This window comes from Mesoplodon densirostris, chromosome 2, assembly GCF_025265405.1.
Source record: "Mesoplodon densirostris isolate mMesDen1 chromosome 2, mMesDen1 primary haplotype, whole genome shotgun sequence".
NCBI classification, from domain to species: domain Eukaryota; kingdom Metazoa; phylum Chordata; class Mammalia; order Artiodactyla; family Ziphiidae; genus Mesoplodon; species Mesoplodon densirostris.
The window spans coordinates 142,148,881-142,166,358 of record NC_082662.1 but is presented as its reverse complement, the minus strand read 5'-3'; the positions used below and the strand labels follow the sequence as shown (position 1 = coordinate 142,166,358).

The 17,478-nt window shown below is 42.6% G+C and overlaps 1 protein-coding gene across 1 annotated transcript in view; it reads left to right on the top strand.

Annotated features, from left to right (window-relative positions):
* LOC132476412 (dual specificity tyrosine-phosphorylation-regulated kinase 3-like) overlaps positions 1 to 17,478 on the top strand; it is a 29,780-nt gene that overhangs the window by 5,095 nt on the left and 7,207 nt on the right. Inside the window, exons 2-4 of the mRNA XM_060078368.1 lie at positions 14,816 to 14,973; positions 15,075 to 15,367; positions 17,194 to 17,305. Of these exons, the coding sequence (XP_059934351.1) occupies positions 14,816 to 14,973; positions 15,075 to 15,367; positions 17,194 to 17,305 (563 nt within the window). The remainder of the gene's footprint in view (positions 1 to 14,815; positions 14,974 to 15,074; positions 15,368 to 17,193; positions 17,306 to 17,478) is intronic.

The window sequence follows — 17,478 nt, the reverse complement described above, 5'->3', positions numbered from 1 at the left end:
TCACAAAAAGATCCATACCCAGTGGCTTCCCTGGTGGCGCAGTGGTTGAGAGTCTGCCTGCCGATGCAGGGGACACGGGTTCGAGCCCTGGTCTGGGAAGATCCCACATGCCGTGGAGTGGCTGGTCCCGTGAGCCACAACTACTGAGCCAGTGTGTCTGGAGCCTGTGCTCCGCAACAAGACAGGCCGCGACAGTGAGAGGCCTGCGCACCGCGATGAAGAGTGGCCCCCGCTTGCTGCAACTTGAGAAAGCCCTTGCACACATTCGAAGACCCAACACAGCCAAAAATTAATTAATTAATTAATTATTTAAAAAAAAAGAAGCAAACAAACAAAAGTGAAGACTCCCCAGCATCAGGGTGACCAGCAAGTACTATTTTGAACGGAGTAGTGGATATTAAGACAGATTTCCATCTTTCAGGGAGTGGTTTCTAAAATTCTGGTGACACTGACATCTTTGCTGAGAGCCTGCTATATGCCAGGCACTGTACTTGATGTGGGGAATATGAAGATTATCAATAAAACAAAGTGCCCGTCTCAGGGAGTGAGACAGACCCATGCACACATCATTATGATCAGGGCCAGTGGAAATACCCGGATTTTCCTCAAACCCAGATATGTGCTTATTTGTTTAGAGGAGAGAGGGACTGAGCTGGTCAGGGAAAAGGGCAGAGAAGAACAGCTTTCAGACCTAAAATCCCTGCAGACCACTGAACCCACCCTCCACAGAAGGCAGTTTCGACATCATGTTTTCCTGAAGGTCTCTTGGGAGTCCTACCTTTGTCCCCCAACTGTCCCCACAAGGCACTTATCCAAGAATTTCTTCCAGGCACGTATGGTTGTCTCCATAAGAGAAATCCAGATAAAAACAATATTCTCCATCTTTGTACATTTCTGGTTAATTTTAACCCTCCTAATGGACTAACTCCCTGGGAAAATGTTTGACTACAACATCCCTTAATCCAGCTTTTACTGTAATACAAAGAGGTACATGAAATTAGAGGGTTATGAACATTGAGACATATTGGTAGGGCCCTTAGAGTTGGGATTAAATTATCTCACATGAGAAGTACTTCACGAGTTGTTTTACAGAGCATAGGGGGCATTTCTGATGGAGAGGGCAACCTGCTTCCCTCATTCAGGTGACAGGTGAGATGCATTTCAAAGCCTGGTGTCCAGGCATTTGAGATTGGGAAGGTGAAGATTTCCAGTAGCCAGGTGACTCAATGTGGATTATCAGGATTTAAGTGACACCAGTAAAGCTGATCTCCAACGTCCAGCTAGTAAATATCAGCGAGTTTTGCTGCCCAACATCCATTCATCCCTTTTCTGGAATCTACTATAGCAATTTTTCTCTGGAGAATTGCTGTCTCCCTAACTCCTTGTCTAATGTACTTCAGATGACACTGCTTTTTGCTCCAGGTGGCTCTAGCCTGACCAATCAGAGTACTGCATTTTCCTGGCCAGAGATTTGTTTCAAGGATGGATCCAATCAAAGCCCACAATATATCGTGAGACTTTGTGGAAACCACTGAGAGAGCTTTTCCACGGAGTTGATCCTGGAACCGCTGGTATGCATCTTGTTTGCACAGAAGAAGCCTGAGAATGAAGCCAGTGTGAGAAAAACAATGGGGAGAGAACAGAACATACACCATACCTGAATTAAGCACTACTGCTTTTAAAAATTGTAAAAAAAAAAAGAAAAAAGTTTATAATACATCTTCTTTAAGCAGTTTTAGTTGGGTTTTTTGATACTTGAAATAGAAAAAGTACTGACCTGTACACTAGGTGATAGAGAATTGGTTTCCTTGGCCCACGCGCCATGAGTAGAGCAGACTTAGTAGGCTTCCAAAGTACAGGTGACCCAGTAGAACTTAGTCTCCAAGGTCCACACTAGTGAGTTCCAAACCTTATTGATGACCAACAGACACAACAAAAATATCAGTGGAGCTCCTTACCAAGGAATTCTTGATCACTCTATCTGGTGAAATGGAGGATAGGCAGAAATGGATATTTTTCAAAAGCACCCGTATCATTTATCTATTGCAGCACCCCAAACCTTAATGGCTTAAAATAACAATACCTATTTGCTCACAGTTCTCAAGGGGCTGCTGACTTGGTTCTTCTGTTAGATTTGCTTGGGACCCTCATGTGGCTGCTGTCATGTGGCAACTCATCTCCTGTCTCAAGTGCTAGCAGTTGATGTTGGCTGAGGATTCTCCACCAATCTAGCTGCAACTTGTCCATATGGTGGCAGCAGATAAGAGAGAGAGAGAGAGAGAGAGAGAAACTGTAAGGTCTCTGAGGCCTAAACTCATGATCACACAAGACCAATTCCATCCCATTCTACTGGTCAAAGCAAGTCACATGGCTAGCCAAAGTCAGGAACTGGGAAACTAATCTCCACCACCTAATAGGAGAAGCTGCAAAGAATATGTGGCCGTGTCTAATCTACCATAGTACCCAAGCTTCTTAAGCTTTAATGTAACAAATACCACAAACTTAATGGAGTAAAACAACACAGATTTAATATCTTACAATTCTGGAAGTCAGAAGTCCTAAAATCAATTTGTTGGCAGAGCTGTGCTCTTTCTGGAGGTGCTAGGGGAGAATCTGTTTCCTTACTTTTTTCAGCTTCTAGAAGCCACCTTCATTCCTTGTTTTGCAGCCCCCTCCTCAAGCTTTAAGACCAAAACCAAGCATCAGATCTCCCCACCTCCCCGACTTCTGCTTCCATTGTCACATCTTCTTCTCTGACCCTCCTGCCTCCCTCTTCCATTTTATAAAGACGCTTATGGTTACACTGGGCCCATCCTGATAATTTAAGATAATCTCCCAAATTTAAGATCCTTAATCACACTGCAAAGTCCCTTTCGCCATTTAAGGTGACATACTGACAGGTTCTGGAGATTAGGACACGGACATCTTTGGAGGATGATTATTCTGTTACCACATTTGGGAATCTTAGATCAAGGGAAACTGTCACATAATTCAAAGGATCCAGTGATCTAGTCTGGGTTACCCTGACAGGCTCTGCATGCTCAGGCAGCATACAGGCAGTCAAAGGACTGGGCTCCATTTTTTTTTAATATTTATTTGTTTATTTGGCTGCACCAGGTCTTAGTTGTGACACGTGGGATCTTCGTTGCCGCATGCAGGATCTTCATTGTGGTGTGCAGGATCTTTTAGTTGCAGCATGTGGGATCTAGTTCCCTGACCAGGGATTGAACCCAGGCCCCCTGCATTGGGAGCATGGCATCTTAACCACTGGACCACCAGGGAAGCCCCAGGACTGGGCTTTAGATTCAAGCAGACCAAGGTTTGAATTCCAGTTCACCACTGTCAACTGAAAAAAAGTACACAACGTGAGAGTTGTGATTAAGTTTTATTGGGGGCAAAATGAAGACTATATCCCAAGAGACAGCCTCTGAGATAACTCTGAGGAACTGCTCTGAAGAAGTAAGAGGGGACGTCAGTATATATGTGATTTTGGTGAAGGAGGATACGTGCAATCAAGCACACATTTTGGTAGAGGGTTGCTACTAGTCACAAGGAACAAATGTCTCCATTAATTATTTTAGTGTTTTTCTAGATACGAGAAGATGAAAGAAATGGGGCTCATAAAATCTTACCCTAAAAATATCTTTCTGAAGGCCTGTTCTGCCAGTTTGTCCCAGAGCACAGAATGCCTCATCCCTGATCTCTCCCCCGAACTCCTTTCAGGGTGTGTTGAAGGTCAGCCACTGCAGTGGCCAGTGACTTCATTCTTGTGGTGCCAGATGGCAAGTGACAATTTTTAGTTGGCAGTGCCCGATCATGGTCATAAATTCGACCATGGTTTGGGAGGCACTTCGTGACCATTTTGTCCCAGAGTGCTAAGACATTCCTGCACCAGGTGAGGGTTTCGTCGATAGGCAACTCAATGTGCTGTTACTGGACTAGGCCCTATTAAGAGCAGCCAAACTCTCTGGACCACAAGACAGTCTCACTAGTCTGTTATGGTACAGGAAATGATTCCCTCTTGTTGCCTTTTCCCCTATCAAGAGTTACACTATTACGATCATTGATGTGATATAGAACTATGTATCTGGTCAACTGTTTCAAGTTCACCTAGTCATCATTTTATCAAAGTCTCAGTCACACATTTGATAATGCAAAAAACAACAATTTTAGGGCTTCCCTGGTGGCACAGTGGTTAAGAATCTGCCTGCCAATGCAGGGGACACGGGTTCGAGCCCTGGTCTGGGAAGATCCCCCATGCCACGGAGCAACTAAGCCTGTGCACCACAACTACTGAGCCTGCACTCTAGAGCCCGCTAGCCACAACTACTGAGCCCACGTGCCACAGCTACTAAAGCCTGTGCACCTCAACAAGGGAAGCCACTGCAATGAGAAACCTGTGCACCGCAACGAAGAGTAGCTCCTGCTCGCCGCAACTAGAGAAAGCCTGCGAGCAGTGACGAAGACCCAACACAGCCAAAAATAAATAAATTAAATAAATAAATTTATTACAAAAAAGATTTTGTAAAACAGGCAAAATACAAATGATATAGCTAGTAGTATTAGTAAGGTTATAAATAAGAATTTAAGCCTAGAACTTCTATTAGGTGCAGCCCAGTATATCCCCAGGTCATCTGACTTAGCCTGTTCTATACCAGTTCTTATCTTTAAAGGAAATTATATATTGGTATTGTTTATAAGGCGCCCGACCCAATTTCCTACTGTTACTAGCTGGTTATCCTTCGTATGATTTAATATACTAAAGGAGCCTTTAAACTTGAGCATAGCCTGGTGTTAGCCACATAGATACATACCAGAACTGTGTGAGGTTTCCTTGTCAGAAACAGGAGGTTATGGTTTTTGACTGTGATTCCGCTTGGTGTTCTGACTGAGCTTGAGTGACCCTACAAGAAAATTCATATTTATGGTCAGAGTCGGAGCAGGTATTATTAATTGGCCAGGTGAGGGATATCACCTAGTAATATCAATAGTGGCCTAAAGAGAACTATAATTTCTTTCTTCTAGAATAAATTTCCTAAGGGCTATCCAATTAGAGCCTTGGAGTGGAGAAATCCACCAAAGTAATCCAGAAGAACTGGATATAGGTAAATAGCCATAAAGCCAACAATTGGATTAACTTTAAACGCAGTATAAGATTGTGAAATACATTCGGTTCATAAGCAAAGTTGTGAGCAATTATCAAAGTAATTGGTAGACAGGCCTGGTCCAGCATCTTGGGTCAGATGTCTATTTCAGATGTCGTCTTCTCATCCTAGTCTGAAAGTTTCTCCTCTGTTTGAGTCTTGTTTTAAGGTGATTTTAAGGTCAGCAATCCTCTCTCTAAGCCAGTCCAGTGCAGGGACACTTTTGGAAACATTAATCCAAGAGTCAATTCCTTTCAGTTTCGCTGTGCATGAGCTAGTTAAGAGTACCTGATAAGGGTCTTTCCATCTAGGTTGGAGATAGTCCTTTAAATGATGTATTTTCCAGTATGCATAATCCCTGGCTACAGGTCATGAGGCATCTGATCTTCATCCAAAGATAGATTACTGAGATAAACTTCAGAAACAAATTAGAGTGTCCTTTTAATAATTCAATTAAACTTTACAATAATATAACATAATAGCAAGGAGCTGAATCGGAAGTGAGGCTTAAGCAGTAAATACAGACCTCAATTAACAAAACTAGAATTTGATATCCACTAAAACATAAATTTTTCTCTCTAAAATTACCCTCATTTTTACCAAATATAGACAAATTAAGATCAATTTGTTTGCATATTAAGTCTAATTTCAGTAACCTTGGCCTGATTACTTAGGTAAGTGTAATTGATCATATAGGGTCTTTTATATTGGCCGTGGGGAACTTTTCATTAGGAGTCTCGGACTGAAGATTTCTTTAAAAAAGCCCTCCCAGGGACTTCCCTGGTGGTCCAGTGGTACGAAATCTGCCTTCCAATGCAGGGGACACGGGTTTGATCCCTGGTTGGGGAACTAAGATCCCACGTGCCACAGGGCAACTAAGCCTGTGCACCAAAACTACTGAGCCTGAGCGCCACAACTAGAGAGAGAAAGCCCACGCACCACAACTAGAGAGAAGCCTGCGTGCTGCAACGAAGACCCAGCACAGCCAAAAAAATGAAGAAAATAAATAAATAAAATAAAGTAAATGAATATTAAAAAAACAAAAGACCTCAAGGTCAAGGAAAGCAATGCCAAAGGCTTGTCACAGATTTTGCCTTACAGATTTGGGTGAATTACTCCCTTTTCAAGATCCCCACAATATCACCAGCCAGGAGGTTGCCTTCCTTATTTACCTGATAAGGCTACTGGGAACCTATGAGTTTCCAATTTCTGAAGGAATCAGGTAGACAGAAAAGATAAATGTTTCAATTCTGTTTACAGAGGTACAACTTACCAAATTGCTGTAAGTCATAACTAGCTTGAGGGAAGGGTCTGCTTATGTCTGGAAAACACAGATTAAAAGCCAGTAATGTTTTAGACAGAAACCATAAAAATTATAACCACATTCATCAGTTCACTCAGTCCTATGTAACTACTCGTTTCTGTTAATAGTTTCATGAAGCCATCCGGTTTTCCACTAGAATTTTTAAATTTCTTACCCAGTTCAGCAAAATGCTCTAAAAGTTATCAGAAATCTGTACTTGTCCAAAAGTCCTTGCTATGAATCTTCTTGAAGAGGAAGCATTTTTTATACTTTTTATTTTATTTTTGTGGTACCCGGGCCTCTCACTGTTGTGGCCTCTCCCGTTGCGGAGCACAGGCTCCGGACGCACAGGCTCAGCAGCCATGGCTCACGGGCCAAGCCGCTCCACGGCATGTGGGATCTTCCCAGACCGGGGCACGAACCCGTGTCCCCTGCATCGGCAGGCGGACTCTCAACCACTGCGCCACCAGGGAAGCCCAAGAGGAAGCATTTTTGCAAAGGCATAAGTGTAAGACAATAACTGTCTATGAATGACAAAAGACTTAAGAAGGCACAGTTAAAGACCTGATTACAATGCTATTGACAAAGAAACTTGGTTACTGCTGTGACATTTTAGGATAATAACCAGAATTATGACGGATAAATTTTACCAGGACATACCAGATTTTTAGGAATTTTAGATAATTTCTAGACTATGTATATTAATGATATTTACCCATACAATACAACCTAAGAAGATTTATTACTCATTTGACAATAGTTCCCATGTAATTTAACATACCAAATGAACCTAATTAGTTTAATACCTCTCTTTGGGATGTTTCAAGGAGCCCTTTGAAGCTAGCTATAGGTCAAGTTAGCTAGAGGTCAAAGGAACATCTTTAGAATTTGATTTGGGAACTTTGTCAAAAAATATCAAAAAGGTTTTAAAACTCTTGGTCAAATAGGATCATAGGTCACTGTGAAACAATGCTTATCCACTTAACCAAAGTGACAAAAAGATTTCAAAGGCAATTACACACAGTTATAACATATTACCAGTTAAAGGTAAAAGAAACTTTATAATCTGTTATCAAATGTGGATCAATATTCTAAGAAAACTGTGTCATCTTAACAGAGAGAAAAACCAAATTCAGGTTTTGCACCAGCTTATTTCTAAAATTCATTTACTCAATTAAATTTATTCTATACTTAGCCAATCCTGACCATGCACAGAACTCTTTTCTCAGGATTCCTTTTCCATAAACCTTCTGTAACTTTCTGTATGCATACTAGTTTGTCCCTTATTTTTCCCATCCATAAACAACCAGCTGTAGAACAAAATTACTTTTTTTCCCTTAATAAAATGCAATTCCATTCCTCATACCTTCTTTTACTGAAGAAACACATCCTACTTTGCTACTATATGCTGAAATGTTTCCTTTATTATTTCTAGTAGCTTTAATTACATATTTAAATTAGAATTCACAACTCTTAAAACCTTACTTTCTAGTGAAGACTAAGAAGTATGCAATTATGAACTGTTGTTTACATTTTCATTCCATAGATTGGCAAACATAAATACCAGTAATAATTTCTGAAAAACATGTTTTTTAATAGAAAATATCTCAGTGTGGCCCCAGACATGTTTATTAATAGTACTTAATGCCTTTAGTTTCCCTGTAAAAGGAGGCCAGTGTTCAGTACCTAAGGTTTCATTATCTTATTTTATTTGGGAATGACCTAGTCATTCAATAAACTTCCATCATTTAGCTTAATTTAGAACAACTCTAAAATTTAAAGTTGCCAAGTATCTGGAGAGAATATTTTTAAGTAGATATTCCTAAAACAATTTTCCTAAAGAGTTCACCCAAAACCTCTTTTCTCATTTACATTTAATTTAGTAATAAAACATTTCATTATACCAAGTTATTTTTCTTGTGGACAAATTTGCAACAGATATAATAAGATCTTATTTGACTTTTATTAAACCTAGGTACAATAAAAGTATACTTAATGTTGATGACTCTAAGACATGTCTGTATTAATTAAATCTACAGACAAACCTTAATACCAGGTATTAATTGAATGCTGAATATTTCCCAGTTGACATGAACTTGAAATTCATTCTGGATAGTTTCCTTTTTTATTTCTGAGAATTTTTATAAATGCTTAATTTACTTTAAGCCAATTAAGTAGAGCTCATTTGCAAATTAATTTTGATAATACCATCCAAAGGTAAAGATATATGTGCACACATGGACATATAGACAGACACAATCAGAGATCTCATCATTTTATTTTAAAACTTAGTCATGAATCAGGTGTTACAATATAAAACTCACTACTTTGTAACAGTTAGAATAAGTCAAATTTCAAAAGGCCTCTTTCCTCCCTGTTTTTCTCCTCAGTCTCTGGAATTAGAGATGGTCTAGATAACTGTTCCTGAGAGCCCTGGTCTCAAGGCACAGGGAGAGAAAAGCATGTTCTCCTAGAAGGACCTGTTCCCTCAAGGGTCAGAATTCTGAAAAGATGTTTTATTAAGCCAGCTTTCTCTAACAACTGCATACAAAATAAAAGAGCCCATATTGGCTATTTTCAGGGCAAAGTTTCCCTTTAATTCCAAATAAGTAAGTACTTGTAAATATAAGTTTTGTACATACATAAACCTGGCAGGGGTGTTAGTCAGAGGCTGGCTTTCTGATGCTCCTCGTGTCTCTGTTTGAGGGGCTCTATATCCCATTTTAAAGTTGAATTTGTCAGGGGTAAAACTTACTAATGAAATTGTGTGATGGGCCAGTGTGCGGCTTGTGAGCTTAACTCCTCCAGGCATCACCCTAGAGTCGTTTCAGCCCTCTTATGTGGCTCAGTTTCACCCTTCAGTGGTCTAAGACCACTGTGAGTGCTCGGATCACTGAATGGACAATTCTTATACATGATTCCTGGATGAACAAGTCTTTTAATTAATGTGTGGATTGCCCTGTGGGACCATTGCACGGTATGAGGACTCTGCCTCCACCACTCCCATACATATCTCAGTTGCCTGAGAAAGCTCTAACTGACCAGGAGGAGTCTTGTCCCTCTTCTTTGGAGCAAAGCTCTCATGTAACATCTTCACTTTTATCCTGACAAATTCTATGAAGGCAGCCAAACTGAGGAAAGGAGTCAGATCAGCTTCTTACCAAACTACTCAGCCCAGACCGCTCAGTGTCTTTAAACTGAGCAAACCCCATTGTTTTTCAGCCAGCCCACCCCCACACACCCCAGAATGTTTCAACCGTGGGCCAGGTACCTGTTATACACTGCCAAATAAAACTCAGGATCATCAACCAATACAGGAGATCCAAGAACCAGGAGAGACTCACCCAAATTTGTCTGGACTCTCCAAGGAGGTGGATGGACACAAGAGGTCTCTGATACTATCAATGTTCCAGTGTCTCCTAGAGTTCGGGTAAAGGAGAGAAATCTGCTCTGCATCCCTTCATGGTCGCCAAAACTGTCGACTGGAAAAATATGCACAACATGAGAGTTGTGAGTTAAGTTTTATTTGGGGCAAATGAGGACTATAGCCCAGAAGACAGCCTCTCAGATAACTCTGATAAACTGCTCTGAAGAGGTAAGGGCAGAAGTCAGTATATATGTGATTTTGGTGAAGAGGGATACATGCAGTCAAGCACACATTTTGGCAGAAGGTTGTTGCTACTCATGAGGAGCAGATGTCTCCATTTATGATTTTAGTGATTCTCTAGATATGAGAAGATGCAAGAAACTGGGCTCATAAAACCTTCTGAAAATATCCAACTATCTGAAGGCCTGTTCTGCCAATGTTTCCCAGAACACAGAAGGCCTCATTCCTGATCTCTACCCTAAACTCCTTTCAGGGTGTGTTGAAGGTCAGCAACTGCAGTGGCTTGAGACTTCATTTTTGTAGTGCCCGATGGCAAGTGACAATTTTTAGTTGGAACCACACACCAGCTGGGTGAACTTGGACAAGTTGGTAATCTTTGAGAATGTTTTCTGAATTGTAAAATAGGGATAATACCTATCTCACAGGACTGTTATAAGTTTTAAATGAGAAAATATATGTAAAGCACTTCTGATGGTACCTGGAACATAATAGACTTAATAAATGGTAATTAGGGATTTCCCTAGTGGTCCAGTGGGTAAGACTCTGCGCTCCCAATGCAGGGGGCCGGCTTCTAACCCTGGTCAGGGAACTAGACCCTGCATGCATGCTGCAACTAAAAGTCTGCATGCCGTAACTAAAGATCCCACATGCCTCAACGAAGATCCTGCGTGCCGCAGCTAAGACCCAGTGCGGCCAAAATAAATAAATGAATATATTTTTTAAAAACGGTAATTATATTAGAAAGAGTCCTGGTTAGGTTTTCAAACTTCAGAAACATAGTTTCACATGGCCCCTCAGGTCTGTCGCTGGAACTGGTCATGTTGACTTGGGAAGAGTGAGAAGAGGTGACAGATATTTTGGGAAAAGATAAATCTTTCTGGGGTTAGGGATTAATAAGGACAAACTTCAGGATTTAGGAGACATCGAACCAAGTGTCTACAGTATTGGAAGAAGCATAGGGATTTTATTTGTTGCTGTTGTTGTTGTTTTCAAGATTCTGAAGCATTAATGGGGCAACTTTCAAAGCTTGGGGAAGAGAGAGAGAGGGAAGAAGTACAGGAAGTGAAACCTTGCAGGACCCTGTGGGGCCCTCCAAGGTATAAATCCTTTCCATGTCCCCTGTTTCTTCTCTGTAGGAAATAGTCTTCATTCAGCCTCCTTGACCTTTCCTGAGTTCCAAAGGGCAGATTCAAACAGTTGCTTATCAGGGAAGGGAGGGATTGCAGAAAGAAAGGAGGAGCAATCAAGAAACAGTAGTGCAGCATGGGGCAGGTTCCTGGTTCCTCTTCAAGGAATATACATAACAATATATGTTTGAGTTCTTCTGCAGGAACTAAGGCCCCCTCCCAGGTGGAGGATGGCAACTTCAGGCTAAGCACTAGATTCTGGGAACACCACCCTCTTACCTCACCACCAACCAATCAGAAGTCTGTACAAGGTAGAAGATAATGAAGACTCTGACCCCCTCCCCAAATGATTCTCCTTTTGAAAACTTTCATGGTCCCGCAGAATCTCTGGAGTTGGTTTTTGGACACAAGTCTGCCTTCTCCCCAGGTTGCCAGCCTCCTGAATAAAGCAACCTTTCCTTTCCAAGCAACACTTGCCTCTCAAGTATGGGTTTTTGAGTGGTGAACAGCTGAACCTGAGTTTTTGGTAACAGAAGTCCATGAGGTTCAGAAGAGAGATAGCTTTCTGAAACTTCAGAAAAATGACATGGTTTTAGTGTTTCAGTGAGTTAAATCTCTGTTTCTGAAAATAGCTATACATGTTTCTGGAGCTCAGGTGAACTTGAGGTCGACACAGCTTGGGGAAAATGGTGAGTTTCATACATTCTCTATAAATGATTTTTTAAAGTGCATTCCAATTTTGTGATTAATGTGGTATACTATGCATTATGGCACATCATGCTGCAAAGACTAATTTATAGTTATTGAAAAGAATTTAAACTTAACCCACCAACAGGTGTTTCATCACAAAATTCCAGGTGCATGTGGCCATAGGAATATTTTCTTCATCTTTACATTTGAAACTGTTATAATCACATTCGGAATGTTCTGATGATTTTTGAAGAGGCTGGAATAGTCCCATTTTTCTTGTTTATTTTTTAGGGGTTCCTTATTTTGCAGATATATTAGAACTGGCTTCAACAAGCAAGCAGGTATCTTACAGGATATTTGGCTAATCCACGATAGGTAAATCTGGCTTTAGCTGCACTGAGAGAGACAATGGAAATTTTGAACTACTCTTGAGTGGGGCTAGGGAGCATAAGCAGATAGGGTAGGGGATCCTTGGAGAAAAAGAACCAGGCATGGCTTTCTTGACAGAAGCCATTTTGTTATCTAAGCCTGGCCACAATGCTTGCCCTTGCACAGGTCTCAGTAATTAATGATCTTAAGGGAAGAAAAGAATGCAGAAACATTACCTGTTATTAGGCAAGAGAAGTTCTAAAGAGTCCCAGTTCTCTTTCAATGGCAAAGATTAGCCTGAAGTGCTCAGCTACCAGATCAACTGGAACCTAAGGGATAATGACGTTGACTTTTTTTTTTTTTTTTTTGCTGTACGCGGGCCTCTCACTGCTGTGGCCTCTCCCGTTGCGGAGCACAGGCTCCGGACACACAGGCTCCGCGGCCATGGCTCGCGGGCCCAGCCGCTCCGCGGCATGTGGGATCTTCCGGGATCGGGGCACGAACCCGTGTCCCCTGCATCGGCAGGCGGACTCTCAACCACTGCGCCACCAGGGAAGCCCCTGACTTTTTTTTTATAACAAATTTAATCAGTTATACATATACATATGTTCCCATATCCCCTCCCTTTTGCGTCTCCCTCCCACCCTCCCTATCCCACCCCTCCAGGCGGTCACAAAGCACCGAGGTGATCTCCCTGTGCTATGCGGCTGCTTCCCACTAGCTATCTACCTTACGTTTGGTAGTGTATATATGTCCATGCCGCTCTTTCACTTTGTCACAGCTTACCCTTCCCCCTCCCCATATCCTCAAGTCCATTCTCTAGTAGGTCTGTGTCTTTATTCCTGTCTTACCCCTCTGTTCTTCATGACATTTTTTTTCTTAAATTCCATATATATGTGTCAGCATACAGTTCAAAATGTTCATAGCAGCCCTATTTACGATGTTGACGTTTTATGAACTTCATGACTTCAATCAACTGAAGCTTGAGCTCTGCAAATCATGAATATGCTTAAAACTTCTCCAGTTTGACAGTTCTGGGAGACACTGTTTTGGGAAAGATCCTCAGGGTTCTCCTTACTTGCTGCAAGTAATAAATCCTTCCTTCTCTCACTCTTTGATTTCATTGCATCTTTTGGCTCAACACCCACCAAGAGGCAAACCCAGTTTCTTGGTAACGGGAAGGGAAGAAAGGGAGTAAATGATGTAGAAGCTGCTCAGGAGCTGGAGCGCACAGGGCAGCAGTTCAGCTGGGGTGTGGGGGCTCCTGCTAGAGCCCTCATTGGGCTTTAATCCAGCCACACTGTTATGAAACAGGGGCTCTTTGAAGAAATTACTTGGGTCACTAAGGTCGGAGGCTCATGAAGTGCCAGCATCCTCGTGTAATCCTCCCTCCCGTGACCTTGGGATCAATAGCCTAAAGACAAAGGAGGCCTCTGTGCTTCCTATCTCAGGGGCAGGAAGGGGAGCAGAATGCTTCAAGGTGGCTTACTTCAAGCTATGTCTTAAAGCAGACTTGGAGAGAGCAGTGATTCAGAAGGAGGTAAGAAAACTTGGGGGGACAAGTCCTATCGAAACGTTTAGTGCAGTAAAGTGGTCTGAGGGGTCCACATAAGTACTAAGAACAATGATTATTTAATACAATTTTGCAACCTTAGAGCTGGAAAGGACCTCAGCAACAATCTAGTCCAAACCTTTCGCTGCCATGGAACTCTTCCTTCAAACAAAATCTTCCATAGGAGTCTAAATACAAACCCACATGAAAGCAGGATTGTTCTGGTTGGGGAAGGGTGGGGGAGGGGCTGGGCGAGGTTAGGAAAAAAAAGCTTATTCATAAGATTAGAAAAAAATTTTAAATCATCATGGAAGAAAATCTTTGAATTTATATTTTTATCATACGCTAAAGAAAACATTGAGTGTAAAGTTCCCCAAACTGACACATTAGTAATTTATAAAGTGAAGAGCCTTTGGATTTTAAGGGCATTTTTACTAAAGACATGAGAACAGGGACTCTGACTTTTAGTCTCACGGAAATGAGCCTTGGATGCAAATGTTCAGGTTTCTGGACTATGCTCTGCAGGCTTGGGGCAATGAGTCTCCAAGCCTCACCAGGTGGCGCCCGTGTTCGGCATTTCCATAACGTTTCGTTCTCTCCTCAAGGGTCAGACAGCCTGCCTCGTGTTTTGTAGGTTTAGATAATCCGACTGGCTGTTACGCTCAAGAAAACAACACTTGTGTTCTTCTGTTTTAACCTCCTTCCCTTTCACTTTCGTTCCAACTATCCAAATCCGCTTACCCTTGGTGTTGCCGAGGCATCTTAACTTTTCAGAAAAGTAAAGGGAAAACCCCCACCCATTCCAAGGAAGAAGACAGGAAGAGCCTTCTTTCCAGGGGGTCTGGTGCAGCAGGACGAAGGCTGGGAATTTGGAGACATTTAGTTCAGGCTTTGCCAACCACAGATCTCCTCTGGCCTCACTTTCCTCATCCTTAAAATGGCTCTGAGCCCTACCATCCGTGGCATCCCATTGCAGGGGAGTCAGACATACCTCAGCTTAAATTCCGGCAAACCCTCCGTCAGGGCCCTTCTACCTCCCCAACCGCGGCCCTCAGGCCTCGGCCAGCGACCAGAGAACCTCAGGCGGCGGGTTCCCAGCCTCCCGCCTCTCACCTTCCTGGGCCAGCGAGAGCTTCCGAGACGCGCGCCGCTCAGTGGGGAGTGGCCTCGGCCCCGCCCCCGTGCGTGGCCACATTGTTGCGCCCAGGTGTTTCAAGGGGCGTACCGCGGTTGCTAGGCGACCACACCACTCCCCTTCCCGCCCCTGCTGCGCCTCTGGCAGTTGTCGACCCCAGCCAGTCCCGAGCGGACGCGCTCGGAGCTGCACTGTGTGGAAGAGAGGTACCGAGGAAACGTCGCGGCCCGGGAGGCAGCCGCCCCAGCTCAGGTGGACGCTGCTCGCCTGACCGTCCAAACGCCGCCCCTCCCTCCGGGGGGTCCGGAGCTAACGGATGGGAGGCACAGCTCGCGGGTCCGGGCGGAAAGATGCGGGGCCGCCAGGAGACGGACTGCCGCCCCAGCCGCGGAAGTAACGGCGCCGGGGGATAACGCGCTGGGGCTCCCGAAGGAGCCGCTGTAGCTGGCAGGCGAGGTCGGGGGGCGTGGATGGACTGGGCTGGAGGTTGAGCGAGCCCCCAAGCAGTAAGGACGAGGGAAGGGGTCTGACTCCCTCTCCGGGACTGGCCCACCCTCTTCCTCTCCATCAGCTCCCCTGCTCCCAGCCCAGCGCGGGAGTGGGCTAGAAAGGAGTTAGGGAAAGAAGAATTCCCACCCTGGGGATTATTTCTGAAGTCCTACATCGGGGGTATATGGTAGGAACTCTGAGAAGCTGGGATTTTTTTGGTGGGGCTTTTTAGCAAACTGGGGGAGACAGGGAGCAATACCTTTTCAAATAAGCCCTGTTGCTCAGAGCAGATAACCAAGGGCTTTGCCGTGAGGGGTGTAGGTGAGGGGCTCTGCCGAGTAGGACTTTTTGTGGATCGTGTTTTGAGAGATTCTCCACCTTTCATAGGATTTTACACCTTAATGGAGAGTAGGGACCACCTGCCCACCTCATTTGCATGGAGACTACCTTTGGGTAATTTCCTTTGGCTCTTTATAGGAAATCTTGTAGGTCTTCAGTCTGTCTTTTTCTTTGTAAATGTGGACGTCTGTCCCATTTTGTTTGTTTTATTCGTGCTGTTGGCAAAGAATCAGTCACATCCAGAATTTTTGGTTCTTGTCAATGAAGCAGTTCCCGTTAAAGGTATAATTTTATCAGAATGTAAGCATGTTTTTTAAAAAGAGAACATTCCAAAAATAATTTGTAGTGGGTTTTCTGTTTGGTTTTTGTTTTTCGGTTTTTTTTTTTTCTCTTTGTACTCCTATAACACATCGATTAAGAAAACTCTAGAATTTTACAAAACAGTTTTTATAAGCCACTAAAATATTCCAGCATAGTTTTAAAGATTAAAAAAAATTCTTCCCTTGCAGCTGGCTCATTATCATTGTATTCATAGTATATCATGTAACAATGATACAATGAAATGCTGATGTGTGTTACTGGCAAATCCATGTTCTTGGTGGCAGATGAAATACATTATTCAGAGCCATCTTGTGGATTAAATAAATCCTCTCCGTCTTTTGTGTTCCCTTACAGCGGTGGAGGGAGGCACAGCGTTAAAGAGCAGAGAAATTATCATTTGGCATTTAGCTTCCACCATCCACCCGAAAATTAAGTGGGTAAAGATGTGAAATCCAGTACGTTTTGTAATTTAGAGAATCCCTATAGTATTTGCTGTAGAATTCACTGTAGTTTTCTACAAGTTAGATAGATGTTAAGTAGGAAAGTAAATAAATAAATATAGAGAAAGCCCTAAGAAGGCCTTTTATTTCTTGCTTGTGAGACCCAGAAGTGCGTAGACTGGAACTATTCTTCCCTTTACAACATGTGGCCAACGGCTCAGAGAGGAAGGTAGAGTAGCCAGTGGTAGAGCTGAGATTAGAATCCAAGTCTCCGACTTGAAAATACAGTTCTCTGTCTTGTTTGTTTGTTCTGGTTAGCTTTTAGGCTTCAGATTTCAACTAGCCTTCGTTTTCAAGTAGTAGGTTAAATGAGATTCTTTTGATGGTCCCTATTGTTAACAACATTCAGAAAGTAAGACTTATTTTAACAATTTCAAACTATAAACCTAGAAGTGCTGTCCTTTCTTTAAAAATAAAAAAAGGAGGAAAAGTTGGGTTTCCTCCCTTCCTCTGCCAAATACCCCTGTGGTGTGTATTCAGTGCCAAAATGCAGTGTGGACATTTGTTTGTATTAATTATTCTTTGTAGCAGATATGAAGCAGTTAAAGGGTGTTTTGGAAATACAAATTTATATACTTCAGTTACTGACAGATTTTATCTGTAATCCTTTCAACTAGATTGGATGATTTTGTCTATGACAGTGTCGTGATAATAGATGAAACCAAAGGCTCACCCTGTTCAAATGCACTCTGCAATCCTTCTGAACCACCTCTACCCAGAAGACTAAATGTAAGTAAATGAAGTAATTCTTTGAGCTCTAATGGGCCTGGAAAGGAGGAAGTGCTACTTTAAATGGTCAAGGTACAGTTACATGTCACTGGTAACCCAGGCTCTTTTTTATTCACTTTTGGTTTCTCTTGACTTTGAAATAACAATTTCTGTGGTCCAAGTTCAGCTTTTCA